Genomic DNA, 17,596 nt, shown 5'->3' on the forward strand with positions numbered 1-17,596 from the left:
TAGTTTTTTTACTAAATGTTAGTAGTTTTTTTTACTGAAAGTTACATAGTAGTCTTTTTACTGCAGTTAGTAGTGGTTTTTACTAAAAGTTAGTAGTATTTTTTTACTAAAAGTTAGTAGTTTTTTACTAAGGTTAGTAGTTTTTCTTTATTAAAAGTTAGTAGTATTATTTTTACTCAAAGTTAGTAGTTTTTTTTACTAAAGTTAATATTTTTTTTACTAAAAGTTAGTAGTTTTTTTTACTAAAGTTAGTAGTTTTTTTACTAAAAGTTAGTATTTTTTTTACTAAAAGTTAGCAGTTCTTTACTAAAAATTAGTAAAAACTGTTACTAATTCAGGTATAGTAAACGAATCATCATTCTTTCAACACTCTTTAAATTTGAATTAGAAAAATTTTTTACTATTTTGATTTCGAAAGTAATGCAACAAAAAAAAATCATTATAGTCAGGATAATAAAATAGTCTCTCTCAATTATCTTTGGAAACAAAATATATTCTTCTCTTTTTTTTATCTACAATTACACATCTTAGGAACTATTGTAAAATAAGAATTGTCTATTTTCAGTTTTCGGGTTGTGGTGGGTGGGCGGCAATGTAGGCGAGTGCTCTTTGGATTTGAGCTGGGATTTCTGGAGCTTGGGGAATGTGAGAGCCTTGGGGTTGGAATCCATTTTCGTTGGCGGTGTAGGTGACTTCGACGGGGGTTCCATCGGGGGCGGTGTAACGGTAACTTCCCTGAGCAACAATCACGGGTTCACCGTTTGGTCCAACGTTCTGGAGACTTCCGTCCTGATTGGCCTGGATTCCATTTTCCGTTTCATAATGGTAATTGTACTGTCCTTCCGGCGAGATGTCCTGCGCCTGACGAAGGATTGCGGCGTCTCGCTCCTGCTGTTGGGGGAACGCGCTGGCGGCGGCGACGAGAGCCAAGGCTACGATCTGAAATTGACAATAAACAAATAAGTAAATAAATAAATAAACAACTAAAGAAATAATTAAATAAATAAACAAAAAAGTAAACAAATAGGAAAATAAATATAAATAAATAATATATATTTAATTAATTAATAAAAGTAATGGATTTACAGAAGAATTTTATTTAAAAACACTGAAAAAATTGAATTTTGAAGATATTATTGACGAAATTCAATTATTTTCAAAAGAAATAAAATTCTTCATAGAAATTCAATTATATTAAAAAAAATTTTAAATTCTTGTCAATATTTTAATTATTTTTATAAATAATAAAATTCTTTTTCAAAATTTAATTATTTTCAAAAATTTTAATAAAATTCTAGGCAAAAATTCAATTATATTTATAAATAATGAAATTCTTCTCCAAAATTCAATTATGTTAAGAAATTTTAAAAAACTCCCGTCAAAATTTCAATTATCTTTAAAATAAAATTCTTCTTTAAAATACAATTATTTTCAAAAATTTTAATAAAATTTCTAGCAAAATTTCAATTATTTTCGAAAATTTTTTAAAATTGTCGTTAAAAGGTCAAATATTTTTATAAATAATAATATCTTCTTCAAAATTCAATAATTTTCAAAACTGGTTCAAATTGTTGACAAAATTTCAATTACCTTTAAAAATAATAAATATATTCTTCAAAATTCAATTATTTTCAAAAATTTTAATAAAATTCTTTGTAAAATTTTAATATTATTTTCAAACATTTTAATAAAATTTTTTGATAAATTTCAATTACGTTTATAAAAAATAAAATTCTTTTTTAAAATTCAATTAATTTCAAGAATTTTAATAAAATTCTTGGCAAAATTTCAATTTCTTAAAAAAAATGTTTATAATGGTCTCAAACTTTTAATTATCTTTATAAATAATAAATATTTGTTTTTCATAATTTAATTATTTTCAAAAATTTTAATAAAATTCTTTGTAAAATGCAATTATTTTCAAAAATTTTAATCAAATTCTTGGCAAAATTTTAATTCTTTTTAAAAATTTTCCTGAATTCAATGCGATTTGCAATTAATTTAATATTTTTAATAAATTTTTTCAAAAGAATTCAATTATTTAAAAAAAAATTTGATGAAATTTTACGAAAACATTTTATTATTTTCATAAAAAATAAAAATTTCACTGAAATCCAATTATTTACCATTTTTTTTTTTTATAAATTTCTTCGCAATAATTCAATTACTTTCATAAATAATAATTATTTTAAAAAATTTTTTGAAATTCTTCGTAGCAATTCAATTATTTTTATAAATTTTGAAAAAGGTCTTTATAAGAATTTAATTTTCAGAGATATTCAATTGTTCAATAAATTATTTATGCTTTTATTTAAATAATTGAATTCTGGTAGAATTTTCTATCAAAAATTGATTTAAAATTGAATTTTCAGTTAAAATTTTAGATAATATAATTGAATATTAAAAGCATATTACAAGCATGAATTTTGAGAAATAATTGAATTTTCAAACGGTTTCAAATTAATTTAATTGTAAATTTGCAATAATCCAATTATTTTCATAAATAATAATATTCTTTTTAGGAATATAATTATTTTCAAAAATAATAAAAATTAAACTGAGTTTCAATTATTTACAAATTTTTTAGAAATTTCTTTGCAATAATTCAATTATTTTCAAAAGTAATTGAATAAGAATTTCAATTATTTTTTTAGTGCAATTTTTATCAAATTCCTCAAAAAATGTAATTTCTTTTAAAAAATTTATTATAATTCGTCGAAAGAATTCAATTATTCAATAATTAAAATTCTTTATGAGAATTAAATTTTGAGGATTATTTAATTATTTATTTTTGTATTTAAATAATTGAATTCTCGTAGAATTTCAGTTAAAATTTAAGATAATTTTTAAAGCTCCTATAATTAATAAAAACTGGTTTCAAATTTACATTATAATTAAAAGGGAACTTTAAATCAAAATAAATGTAACACAAACATAATCTATAATTCATTAGCTTCATAGTTTGACGATTTTTTAACTTGAGCCCTTTTTGAAATTCATTTTTAAAATTCGTTTTTTTTCAATTTAATTAATTGAAAATTTTTTCCAATTTTTTTTCGATTTTAAATTTCTTTTTGATGAGACAAAATTGAGTCAAAATAAGATAAAATTCATTTTTGAATGAATTAAATTAAGAAAATGAATAATTATAATTATATTAATTAAATTAGAAGTAAAATATTTTATAATCAGAAAATTATTCATCTTCTAATCATGAAATATTTTCCAGTGTCGTAATTAAAAAATAGACAAAAAGAAGGTAAATTAAGAGATAAAATTGTAACTCACGAAGAATTTCATGTTGCTGAGGAGTGGATTGAATTTGTGAGAATTCAAGATGAGTTTTGAGATGTGTTTGATGTCTCCTCAGATCCGGAGACCAATTTATATATGGACCAGGAGACCCCACTTTCCCTTATGGTTCCTCTCCAAAATTGAAAAGTGAATAAGAATGAATAATATACGACGAATTCATTAAATTTTTGGGTAGGGAGAGAGTGAGAGAGTCTTCTGCCAAAATATATGTATATATTTCTCATCTTGACCTTTCAAGCTGGATACGACTAAATCGATCGGTTGTATAATCCTTGGACATCATCTTCTTCTTCTTCATACCTGGGATGTGGAATATTGGGATGAAAAAAAGATGTATATATTCAAGATTGCTTAAGTGTATATGTGGGCTCACACGTAATAGCACGTGGCAGGATCTTTTTTCTTTTTTCTTTTTTTCTGGATAATCTTTGCCCTTGCCTCATCGAAAAGAAATTCAAAATCGAAAAAAAAAATTGGAAAACGTTTTTTTCGAACTAATTTCTAAACATATTTTATCTTATACATAAAATTTATTGTAATAGAAATCGCAGTGTAAACAAGTTTTTTTTACTTAAAATTCTGAATCCTCTTTTTTTTTGTTTAATAAAAAAATTGAGAAACTGGTAAAATTCCCACTCAGGAAGTGGATTGTTTTTTTTAAATTGAATTGTTTTTATGAAAAACGGAAGAGAATATAAGGATAAAAATACACTTTTCTAAAAATAACATCTGATCAATTAAAATTTAAATAATGTTTCTTTGTTTATTTTTAATTATTTATTGTTTTACTTCTACTAAATTAATTGAACAACAACATTTATTTTCAAAAAACTGTTTACACAATTATTTTTTTTATTTATATTAAATGAGTTAAATAAAAAAATTTAAAGATAATTGAATTTCTTCGAAGAAATTATAATTATAATAAATTATTAATATTAATAATTATAATATAAATTATAATTAATTAATAATTAATTATAATTATAATATAATAATTATTATTATTATTATTATTATTATTATTATTATTATTATTATTATTATTTATTATTAATTATAATTAATTACTATTTATGAAAATAATTGAATTAATGAGAAAAAATTAATAAAAATTTTGTAAATAATTTAATTCCTGCGAAGAATTTTAGTATATTTATAAAAATAATTGAAATCCTATACAAATAATTTTAGTATTTATAAGAATAATTGAATTCCTACAAAGAATTTTACTATTTATAAAAATAATTGAATTTTTTCGAAAAATTTCATATTAAAATTGTATTGAATTTCTGTAAAGACTAATTATTTATAATAAATTAAAAATAATTGAATTCTTGCGAAGAATTTGACTATTTTTAGAAATAATGGAATTTCTGCAAAGAATTTTACTATTCATAAAAATAATTGAATTGTTTCAAAAAATTTTATTTTTCGAAATTAATTAAATTTCTGCAAAAAATTTTAATACTTATTTATAAAAATTAAAAATAATTGAATTCTTGCAAAGAAGTTTACTATTTTTAAAAATAATTGAATTCCTGCAAAGTTAACCATTTCATAGAAATAATTGAATTATTTCGAAAAATTGTATTAAAATTCAAAATTATGTAGAAAATAATTGAATTCGTCGAACGAATTTTATTAAAATTTGGTTAAATAATTTCTTTTTTTCGATAAATATTATAAAAGATTATATTAAAAATAATTGAATTCTTGCTGAGAATTTTGAATTTTATAAAAAAATTTTAAAAATAATTGTATTTCTATAGAAAATTTCATTATGTGTGAAGATAATTGAATTCGTGTGAAGAATTTTAAAACAATTATTTTTATAGAAATTGATTTTTTCGAGAAACTTTATTAAAATAGTAGAGATGGAAAATAATTTAATTTAGAAAAATTTTTGAAAATAATTGAATCGTTTTAAAGAAATTTATTAAAATGTTTATAAAACAATTCAATTCTAGTGAAAAAATTTAGTATTTGTCAAAATAATTGAATTCGTAGGACGAGTTTTATGAAAATTTGTTTAAATAATTTATTTTTTTCGAAAAATTTGATGAAAATTGTATTTTAAATAATTGAATTCTTTCTGAGAATTTTATTAAAATTTTAAAAAATAATCGAATTTTTGTAGAAAATTTTATGTCTTTGTAAAAATAATTGAATTCGCGTAAAGAATTTTTATAACAATTTTTTTAAATAATTAAGTTTTTTTGGGGAAACTTTATTAAAATAATAGATATGGAAAATAATTGAATTTTGAAAAATTTTAGAAAATAATTGAATATAGTTTTAAATATTGTTATTAAAATGTTTTAAAAAACAATATTTTAAAAAATTGAATTCCTGAGGAAGATTACAATTTTTTTAAAATAATTGAATTCATTCGAAGAATATAGAAATTAATAAAAATTTTGACAATAATTCAATTATTTTAAAAAATTAATTTAATTTTTCGAATGCAATTAATTTTACTAATACATTGTAATTATGAATTTTACTTTTAATTCTTTTAAATAATTTTATTAGAGTTTTTGTGATTATTGAAATTCTTTTGAAGATTTTTTAAAAGTTTTTTGAAAATAATAGTTTTTTTTTAATAATTTCAATTAAGAATTTTGAGAATCATTGAATTAAACAAAGAATTTTTTTTAACTTTTTGAAATAATCGTGTCTGTTAATATTTTTGATTAAAAATTTAATTACTGAATTTTTATAAAATTGTATCAGCGAAAATAATTGAACTCCTGCAAAAAATTTTACTATTTATAAAAATAATTGAATTGTTTCGATATATTTTATTTAAAAATTGCATTGAAAATAATTGAATTCCTGCAAAGAATTTTACTATTCATAAAAATAATTGAATTCTTCTGAAGAATGTTATTTACTTATTAAAATAATTGAATTGGAAATTATTCAAAAATTTGAAGATTTATATTTGAAAATAAAAAATTATTTTGTGATTTGCATGACAATAATAATTTAAAAATTAATAAATAAAATATTTATTTTTAAATATTTTAATTTTATATTCGAATTTTTTCGAATTAGAAAACTTTTTTTTATTTGAACATTTAAAAAGTTTGCAGACACTTTATAGGTTTCTGTTTAGTAAATAAAAATCGACCTAATTTTTTTTTTTTTTTTTTTTTTTTTTTTATAAAATGAATAAACAATTTTAATACAGAACAGGAATTTATAATTTATTATAAGAAAAAAAATCAACGGACAATGACCTGTAGAAAGAAAGAAAAATGAATTCAACATATACTGCAAAAAATAGACACAACTCTAATTTTTGTGTCATTTCATAATATTTAGTTTTATATAATTCGAGTCTATTTTTTACGTCTACTTTTCATGAAGTACATAAAGCAGCTGACCGAATGAATAAATTTGTTTTAATCGAATCCAGTTTCTGTGACCTTCATCACTTTACTCATCCTTCTTTTTTTATTTTAATGATGGTTCTCTCGAGTCCTTTTCACAAAGATTGTGGATTATTGTATCAAAAAGGATGACATTCTCGAAATTTTGCAAAGGTTATCTTTCAGAAAGTTTGCGCGTATATAAAGATGAGTATTCCCAAAATTATAGCACAGTTGGTAAGAAACTTTATTCACCTCATCAACATGAAATTTTTTGTAAGTTTTCTCTTGTAAAAGTGTGTTCAATATATATTCAATTTAAATCTGCGAAATATAAGTAGAAAGATACTAGAAACAAATAGTAAAATTTCACTATAATTGTTGGTGATTTTCATGAAGGACTTTTAAACCCTTTTTTTTATTTATAGTAAAATGCAGACCGCACGGATTTCTCGGATTCAATTATTTAATCATTATTATTTTTTCATAGGAAATAAAATTTTGCAAAAGATTCAAATTCAAACTTTTTTGAAATTTAATAACTTTTAAGAATATTTATTATAAAACATGAAGAAATCGATCACTCCGAGTCTTCGACTCGGAGTGTTCGAATTCTTCAAATTACAAAATTTTGGTTTAAAAAATTATTCGGTCATTAAAAATGACCGAGTAATAAAATCGTTATTTTAAAATATAATAATATTTTTACTGTAACTTCTTTAAATTATTTCTTTCATTTAAATTCAATTATTATTTTCCAGAATTTTTAACTAAAACTCTTCTTTGAATCAATTATTTTTTTAAATTATTTTTAAAACAGATGAATGAGAATTTCCACATCCATTTTTTTCAATTCAATTTAATGAAATTTCAATTATTTAAATACAAAAAAAATAATTTATTGAATAATTGAATGTCTTTTAAAATTGAATTCTCATGAAGAATTTGATTAAAAAGTTTTTAAATAATTCAATTATTTAGACAAATTTTAATAAAATTTTCAAGAATAATTAAATTTCGAAGAAATTATTATTTATAAAAATAATTGAATTGTGAAGAATTTTAAAAAAAATTTTAAAATTAATTAATTCCCCAGAAAAATTTTATTATTTATAAAAATAATTGAATTCTTGCAAAAAATTTTATAACAATGTTTTTAAATATAATTGATTCAAATATTTATGAAAATTATGTTTAAAATAATTGAATCCTTGTGAAAATTTTATTATTTATAAAAATAATTGAATTCTTGCGAATAATTTTATTAAAAAATATTAAAAATAACTGAGTTTCGAAGAAGAGTTTTATTATTTTTAAAGCTAATTCAAATTTTGACGAAGGTTTTTTTTAATTTATAAACATAACTGAATTTCTACGAAGAATTTTATTTAAATTTTTTAAAATAATTGAAATTTTGACAAGAATTTTATTAAAAATTTTGAAAATAATTGAATTTTTTCGAAGAAATTATTATTTCTGAAAATAATTGAATTATTGTGAAGAATTTAAAAAAAGAAATTGAAAATTAATGAATTTCCCGGAAAAATTTTATTATTTATAAAAATAATTGAATTCTTGCGAAAAATTTTATAACAATGTTTCTAAATAATTGATTCAAATATTTATGAAAATTATGTTTTAAATAATTGAATTTCTGTAACAATTTTATTATTTGTAGAAATAATTGAATTCTTGCGAAGAATTTTATCAAAAAATTTGAAAATAATTGAATTTTGAAGAAGAATTTTATTACTTTTAAAAATAATTGAAATTTTGCCGAAGATTTTATTAAATTTATGAACTTAATTGAATTTCTATGAAGAATTTTATTATTTATGAAGATAATTGAAATTTTGCAAAGAATTTTATTTAAATTTTTGAAAATAATTGAAATTTCGACAAGAATTTTGTCAAAATTTTTGAAAATAATTGAATTTTTGTGAAGAATTTCATTAAAAATTTCCTTTAAATAATTGAATTCTTTTGGAGAATTTATTAAGTTACTATAATTATTGAAAATCATTAATCATTAAATAATTAAAATTTTGCCCAGAATTTTATTGAATAATTGAATTTTTCTCAAAATTGAATTTTCATAAAGAATTTTATCAGAAAATTTTTAAATAATTGAATTCTTTCTATAAATTTTAATAAAATTTTTTAGGACAATTACATTTTTCGAGGAATACGATTAAAATTGTATTAAAAATAATTGAATTTCTTCGTTGAGTTTTATTATTTATGAAAATAATTGAATCGCTGTAAAAAATGTATTTTCGTGTTTAAAGCTAAAATTCTTCTAAATCCATTATTTTTTAATAATTAATTTGTTATTATATTTAAAAATTCGCAGCTAATTTCAAAAGAATTTAAATCATTAAAATTTTTCAACAATCTAAGTTTTTTAAAATTTTTAATTAATTTCATTTAAAATTTAAAATCTTTATAAAATTTCAAATTTAAACCTTTTGAAGGTTTTAAATTAAGTTATTTAAAAAGAAATTATTGTCAAAAATAGAAAAATTGAAGGTTTTGTATTAGAATTACTCATCATTTTTATACTTTGTAAAGGGTTTATCGCCCGTTTATACATCTAAATAAATAAATAAATAAATAAATAGAATTCGTGGTAAAATTTACAAATTTTATTAGTAAAATTAATCTTATTTATTAGTAAAATTATCGTTAGTTAAATTATTATTTTTTATTAGTAAAAATTACTCTTTATTAGTAAAAATAAGCAAAATTTTAGTAATAAGTAGTAATTTTTAGTAATTTAAAAACAAAAAACTCATTCACTACTTCAAATTATTATAAACATTTTTTTACCAATTCAAATTTAGAGAGTATTTATATAAAACATCGTAATTATGATAAATAATTATATTCTTATAAAAAAATATTAAAAGCATTTTTTATTTCTGTAATATGTCTTTAAAAAAAAAATTTAATCAATTTTACATCATATTATCGATTATCATCTTTATAATATTTTTTTTTTTTTTATTACGAAATCAATTTAAAGAGAGGTAATTTTGTTCCTCGATATGTGATATGTGACAGTATCAAAAGATCGATGTATAATTTGCACATAATGCACCCGAGATGAACAATAATTATGTCAATCGACGTGTAATGGGTGTGCCATCTTATCGATGAGCATTTTATTAGAAAAAAATCTATTTTTTCAACAAAAAAAACATCTATTATTATCACAATTTTCCAATCCATCAATTTTTTTCTAAAAAAATATTTTCTATTTTTTCATTTTATTATTTTTTATTTTTTATTCTCGTTTAACAAAACTTTTCTATTTCTCTATTTTTTGTAATTTTTCGTATATTTTCAAAATTAAGATTTCTGTTCTAAAATTTTTGTACTATTTTTGAATTATATTTCGTAATAAAAAAAATTCTTTTGGAAAATTTATTAAAATAGTAATTATTGAAAATCATTGAATTGAAGAAAATTTTGCCAAGAATTTTAATAAAGAATTTTCTATTTCTCTCTTTTTTTTGTAATTTTTCGTATATTTTCAAAATTAACATTTTTGTCCTTAAATTTTTGTACTATTTTTGAATTATATTTCGTAATAAAAAAAATTCTTTTGGAAAATTTATTAAAATAGTAATTATTGAAAATCATTGAATTGAAGAAAATTTTGCCAAGAATTTTAATAAAGAATTTTCTATTTCTCTCTTTTTTTTGTAATTTTTCGTATATTTTCAAAATTAACATTTTTGTCCTTAAATTTTTGTACTATTTTTGAATTATATTTCGTAATAAAAAAAATTCTTTTGGAAAATTTATTAAAATAGTAATTATTGAAAATCATTGAATAAAAGAAAATTTTGCCAAGAATTTTAATAAAGAATTTTCTATTTTTCTCTTTTTTTTGTAATTTTTCGTATATTTTCAAAATTAACATTTTTATCCTTAAATTTTTGTACTATTTTTGAATTATATTTCGTAATAAAAAAAAAAATTCTGTTGGAAAATTTATTAAAATAGTAATTATTGAAAATCATTGAATTGAAGACAATTTTTCCAAGAATTCTAATAAAGAATTTTCTATTTCTCTCTTTTTTTTTGTAATTTTTCGTATATTTTCAAAATTAACATTTCTGTCCTAAAATTTTTGTACTATTTTTGTATTATATTTCGTAGCAAAAAAAATTCTTTTGGAAAATTTATTAAAATAGTAATTATTGAAAACCATTGAATTGCGAAGAAAATTTTTGCCAAAAATTTTAATAAAGAATTTTATCAAAAAAATTTTTATATAATTTAATTCTTTCGACGAATTTTGAATAATAAATAATCGAATATCGGAGAAGAATTTATTTATTATTTTTGGATAAAGAATGGATTTTTGATTAAAATGAAAAATCATTTTGTGTTTACAGTATACTAAAAGGAATCAAGATATGAATATTTGCCATCGTTTATATAAGAAAGTTCTATAATTAGCCAGTAATAACAATCAGTTTATTATATATTTTTAAAGTCCTGTGGGTGGGCAAAAACAATTAAACTGCAAAAAGTTGAGTTGTTTTACACTTTATGCAAATAAAATGAGATGACCAAGTTTGAGTACACGTTAAAGCCGGTTTTGAGAATAACAATTTTCATCACCCTTGGAGTAAGATTATTATATAGGAATATAACTATCTTTCGAAATTTTGTTCGTCCTCGACAATTTTTTTTTTTTTATTTATTTATTTTTTACTTTTTTTTTGAAAAATTTTTATTTTTATAATGAAGAGTGTCGGCGAATGTACAAGAAGTGTACATAATATGAGACGATAATAATAATCTGCTGCAAAAGTATATGCGATCCTCTTAATTATCATAAGATCAGAATCGCGTGAGACTTCTTTGTTAATTCAAGATCATCATAATATTCAACACACGAAACACCGAGAATCTACGGAAATATCAATTTCAAGAATAGTCAATTTTTTTCTTAAATATTGTGTTTCTTTCGTATATATACATTTTCTATAATTATATATATTTTTTTTCCATTCATGTACATGGGTGATTTTTCTGAAAGTGCTACTTTTGAACTTGGATTTTTTTACTTTTTTTTACTTTTTTTTACTTTTTTTTACTTTTACTGATTTTGTATGGTTTTTATTGAAAATATTTAATAGTTTAATTTTTAATTTAAAAAAATTTTTTTATTTATTTTTTATTTATTTAACTACTTTATTTCATACTCAAGAATAAGAATTTAATTTGCGCAAAATTAATTGTTAAAAATAAAAATAATATTTTCTTCTTCGAAAAAGATTTATTTTGTTGAGCTATTTTTTTATTATTTTATTTAATTCGCGTGTTTTTTTTCTACATAAAAAATACACAAGTCTAAAAATTCACACTTCTAACGCTTCTAACATTTAATTTTATTATTTAAAAATTTTAAATTTTAACTGAAATTCAATTTTTTAAAATCAATTCTTATTAGAAAGTTCACCGAGAATTCAATTATTTAAACAGAAAAATAAATAACTTAATGAATAATAATTGAAAAATTTTCGAAATTAAATTCTTATAAAGAACCTTATCGAAATTTTTGAAAATAATTGAATTCACTCGAAGAATTTTAATAAAATTTTTCAGAATAATTGCATTTTTCGAAAAATGCATTTAAAATTGTATTAAAAATAATTAAAACCCTACAGTGAAAATGTATTATTTAAAAAATTCAATTCCTGCTGAGAATTTTATTAAAATTTTCAAAAGTAATTGAATTTCTGTAGAAAATGTTATTAGTTGTGAAAATATTAATTGAATTCGTGTGAAAAAATTAACTATTTATAAAAATAATTGAATTGTTTCGAAGAATTTACGGAAATTATAGTAAATAATTGAATTTCGAAAAATGTTTGAAAATAATTGAATCGATTTAAAAAATTTTATTAAAATGTTTAAAAACGCAATTTAATTCTAGTGAAGAAATTTTATTATTTGTCGAAATAATTGAATTCATGGAACGAATTTTATTACAATTTGTTTTAATAATTTATTTTTTTCAAAAAAAAATGTTATGAAAAATTTATAAAAATAATTGAATTCTTTCTGAGAATTTTATTCAAATTTTTAAGAATAACTGTATTTCTATATGAAATTTTATTATTTGTGAAAATAATTGAATTCGTGTGAGGAAGTTTTTCACAATTTCTTTTAAGTAAATTGAGGTTTTTTGGGAAATTTTATTAAAATAGATAGTAGATATAGAAAATAATTGAATTTTGAAAAAGTTTTGAAAATAATTGAATCGTTTTAAAAAAGTTTAGTAAAATATTTTAAACAAAATTCAATTCTAGTGAAAAAAATTTAGTATTTGTCAAAATAATTAAATTCGTAGGACGAATTTTAGTAAAATTTGTTTAAATAATTTATTTTTTTCGAAAAATTTGATGAAAATTGTATTTTAAATAATTGAATTCTTGCTGAGAATTTTAATAAAATTTGTAAAAATAACTACATTTTTGTAGAAAATTTTACGTATTTTCGAAAAAATATAAAATTTGTGTGAAGAATTTTATAACAATTTTTTGAAAATAATTTAATTTTTTGGGAGACTTTATTAGAACAGTAGATACAGAAAATAATTAAATTTCAAAAAAATTTTGAAAAAATAATTGAATAGTTTTAAAGAATATTATTAAAAATGTTTTTAAAAAATTCATTTCTAGTAGGAAAATTTTATAATTTTTTTAAATAATTGAATTTGTGAAACGAATTTTATTAAAATTTGTTTAAATAATTGATTTTTTTGAAAAAAAATGATGAAAATTGTATTCTAAATAATTGAATTCCTGTGAAAATATTATTTATATGAAAATAATTGATTGTTTGCGAAGGATTCTATAATTTTTTTAAATAATTGAATTTTTTGGTAAAGTTTCTTTAAATAGTAGTTATTGAAAATAATTGAATTTCGAAATTTAAAAAAAAATAATTAAATCATTTAAAAGAATTTTTAAAAATAATTCAATTCCAGCGGAAAATTTTTACTATTTCCTAAAATAATTGAATTTATGAGACAAATTTTATTTAAGATTTGTTTAAATAATTAATTTTTTCGAAAAATATGCTAAAAATTGTATTTTAAATTTTAATGAGTCAAAAATTGAATTTTATTACATTTTCATTTTTTTAAAATTTTATTAAAAGTGTAGATAGGTATATTGTAAATAATTGAATGTCGAAAATTTTTTTGAAAGATTTGAATCATTTTAAAGAATTTTATTTAAATTTCTAAAAATAATTAAATTCCAGTGAAAAAATTTTATTATTTGATTAAAATAATTGAATTTGTTCGACGAATTTTTTTGAAAATTTATTTAAAAACTTAAGAAAAATCGTTTTTTAAGTAATTGAATTCCTTTGAAAATTTTGTTATTTATAAAAATAGGTAAATGTTGGCAAAGAATTCTATTAATTTTTTTTTCAATAATTGAATCGTTTTAAAGAATTTTATTAAAATTTATAAAAATAATTGAATTTGTGAGATGAATTTTTTTTAAATAATTGAATTTCAAAAAATTTTAGAAAATATTTGAATAGTTTTAAATAATTTTATTTAAAAATTTATAAAAACAATTCAATTCCAGTGGAGAAATTGGAATATATCTTAAAATAATTGAATTCGTTGGACGAATTTTATTAAAATTTTTCTTAAATAATATTGATTTTTTCGTAAAATTTGAAGAAAATTGTAGGTATTTAAAATTTTGTCAAGTCAAATTTTGAATAATTGAATGTCATAAATCTTTTGACAAAATTAAATCATTTTAAAGAATTTTATTGCAATTTATAAAAATAATTGAATTTCGGTGGAAAAATTACATTATTTAATTAAAATAATTGAATTTGTGCGACGAATTTTATTAAAATTTTGTTTTTAAAAATTGATGAAAATTGTTTTTTAAATAATTGAATTTCTATGAAAGTATTATTATTCATAAAAAAAAATTAGGTAAATATAGTGGCGAAGAATTCTGTCAATTTTTTTTTTCAATAACTGAATTCTTCTGTGGAAATTTTATTAGAATTTTATTAAAAAATTGAATTCTCGTGAAAAATTTTATTATTTGGGTACAAAATAATTGAATTCTTGTAAAGAATTTTATTAAAATTAGAAAAAAAATAATTGAATTCCTGAAAAACATTTTATTTATATTTATGAAAATAATTGAATTCTTGAGATGAGTTTTGTCCAATTTTTTTTTAATAATTGAATTTTTGAGAGAAATTTTATAAAAATTGTTTGAAATAATTGATTATTTTCCAAATAATTTTACGAAAATTGTATTTTAAATAATTTAATTCACTGTGAAAATTTTATTATTAACGAAAATATGTAAATGTTTGTGAAGAATTTTTTCTTAATTCTCTTCAATATAATTAAATTCTTTTGTGGAATTTTATTGGAATAGTACCTAGATATTAAAAATTATTAATTTTTGAAAATTTTTTGAAAATAATTGAATCGTTTCAAAAGAAATATGAGAATTACGCACGAGACCTGAAAAACTCATTGGGTCGATAGAAAGAGTTAAACTATACGTAACGTCCCCTCTTCTTCTTTCTCTCTCTAGCAACGCATGCGCGACCGTTCCTAAAAGCAACTGCGCATGCGCCACTATTTTCTACCAATGAGAGAGGGTCAGTGGCGCAAGCGCAGTTGCTTCTCGTGACTGTCGCGCATGCGCTAGAAGACAAAGACAACAGAGGGGGGGGGGCGTTAGGAAAAAATGTCGTAGACAGGGGGAAAAAAGAGAGAACTCTTAGATTTAATTTTTACAAACTCGGATATTTAAACTAATGATTGAAATATATTATCATTTTTTTTTCAATTCCTTTTCAGATTGTCTCAATGGCCATTGTGGCAGTGGTGGCGGCCGATGTCTCTCACTTGAATCTCAGTCCGTTAGTTAAAATTTTAAGACAGTCGTCGGACGTTGCACCGGATGGTTCATACAATTATCATTACGAGACGGAAAATGGAATTTTCGCCGAAGAATCTGGACAGCCGGGGGCAGTTGGACCCGAGGGACCGGCAGTTGTCGTGAAGGGAAGCTACAGATACCTCGGCGATGATGGTGTTACCTATGAGGTTCATTATCAGGCCGATGAAAATGGCTTCCATCCAGAGGGCGCACACATTCCGGCAGTTCCCGCCGCTATTCAACGATCATTGCAATTCAACGAGGCCCATCCGGAAGTTCGAATTCCTAAAGAAAATTTTAAACCGACTACGGCAAAATCCGCTCCTTTTCGGTTTTGAAGTGATATCTAATTTTTAATGAACTCTTTATCTTCTCTACATACTTTCCTCTGCTCAATAAAAAATAGTTTAGCAAAAAAAAAAATTGAAAAGTTAGTTTTATTTCAAAATCGTACAAAAGAACCGTTTTTTTTTTATTTTTACATTAAATTATTCGAAACTTTAATAATTTGTGTTAAACAAATATTTAGAAACTTATTGTTATTTATTTTAATTAAAATTTCAAATAATTTCAATCTAAAACCTTTTGAAATTTAATTTTTTCTAAAAATGCAATTCTTTAACTGCAATTTTTTCAAAAGTAAATTATTTTTTTAAATGTTTAAATAAAATAAAATTAATTTTAATAAATTAACAAATAAAATTAATAATTTTAAAGAAAATAATAAATTAATAATAATTTCAATACAGAATTTAAAAATTATTACAGTTTTTTCAACAATTGAAATTTTTAAAAATCTTCATCTAAAAATCTTTTGAAATTCAATTATTTCTAAAATTCATATTGTAATGTTTCTAATGTTCAATTATTATCTAAAATTTACAATGAAATTTAATTTTTTCAAATAAATTTCAAAATTAAATCAAATTTTATTAGAAATTGAACGAGAATTTTTTTTTTAAATCGAATTCTTACAAAGAATTTTTTAAAAGTTTTTGAAAATAAATAATTTAAAGAAAAATTTTTTGTGAAATTTTATTGAAATAATAAATAGGGAAAATAATTGAATGTCGAAAAATTTTAGAAAATAATTGAATCCTTGTAAGAATTTTAAAATGTTTAAAAATAATTTAATTCCAATAAATAAATTTTTATTATTTATTAAAATAATTGAATTCGATGGACAAATTTTATTAAAATTATTGTTTAAATAATTGATTTTTTCGAAAAATGTTATGAAAATTGTATTTTAAATAATTGAATTATCTGTGAAAATATTAATTATTTATATGGAAAATAATTGAATGCTTGCGAATAATTCTATATATTTTTTTAAATTTAATTTTTTTGGGAAATTTTATTAAATTAGTAAATATAGTAAATCATTGAATTTCGAAAAAATTTTGAAAATAATTGAATCGGTTTAAAAAATTTTATTAAAATGTTCAAAAATAATAATAATTTTTGATTGTTATTAATATATTATATTGTAATTAGATGATCAGACGACCTTTAGACGTAATATTTTATTAACGTTTGTAATGCCCCAATATTTAAATTATACGATCAGTTCCGGTTTAAAAATAGAAGGAAAAATATTATTGATAGACCATATATTTTTGAAATGTGTGAATGAATTTAAATATAATTAGTAAATAAAGGAAAAATCTGAAGCAAACAATTTTTATACGCTATTTTTGGCTATTTAAAGAGAATAATGTTAATTTTTTTTCCCCAATTTAATGAAGATGTTAAAAGTTTTTTTTTTATTGTTCTTAATTAAAACATTCTTGAACTTTACGAAGAAAAAAAATTCAATAACAACTTAATTATGATTTATTACTTAATTTTATAGACATTCAGTTTAAAAATAATTAATTAAAATTCCTTTTTCGTTTTATTTTTTTATAAATTCTAATTTAATAATAAAAAAAAAGTTTC

General features: G+C 19.7%; 2 protein-coding genes across 2 annotated transcripts; one reads left to right on the plus strand and one right to left on the minus strand.

Moving 5' to 3' along the window:
* Positions 1–472: 472 nt before the first annotated feature.
* On the minus strand, positions 473–3,444 carry LOC122500575 (larval cuticle protein LCP-17-like). The gene is made up of 2 exons (XM_043609570.1): positions 3,289–3,444; positions 473–939 (listed from the first exon to the last, which is right to left on the minus strand). The coding sequence occupies exons 1-2, from the start codon at positions 3,298–3,300 to the stop codon at positions 562–564; spliced, it is 390 nt and encodes a 129-aa protein (XP_043465505.1). The 5' UTR covers positions 3,301–3,444; the 3' UTR covers positions 473–561.
* A 3,490-nt stretch (positions 3,445–6,934) lies between these two features.
* Positions 6,935–16,095, plus strand: LOC122500574 (larval cuticle protein 65Ag1-like). Its single transcript, XM_043609569.1, has 2 exons — positions 6,935–6,968; positions 15,574–16,095. Exons 1-2 carry the CDS (start codon positions 6,957–6,959, stop codon positions 15,991–15,993), a joined length of 432 nt encoding a protein of 143 aa, XP_043465504.1. The 5' UTR covers positions 6,935–6,956; the 3' UTR covers positions 15,994–16,095.
* Positions 16,096–17,596: the final 1,501 nt, after the last annotated feature.

The sequence above is a fragment of the Leptopilina heterotoma genome, unplaced genomic scaffold (genome assembly GCF_015476425.1).
Source record: "Leptopilina heterotoma isolate Lh14 unplaced genomic scaffold, ASM1547642v1 Lhet_19, whole genome shotgun sequence".
NCBI classification, from domain to species: Eukaryota; Metazoa; Arthropoda; class Insecta; order Hymenoptera; family Figitidae; genus Leptopilina; species Leptopilina heterotoma.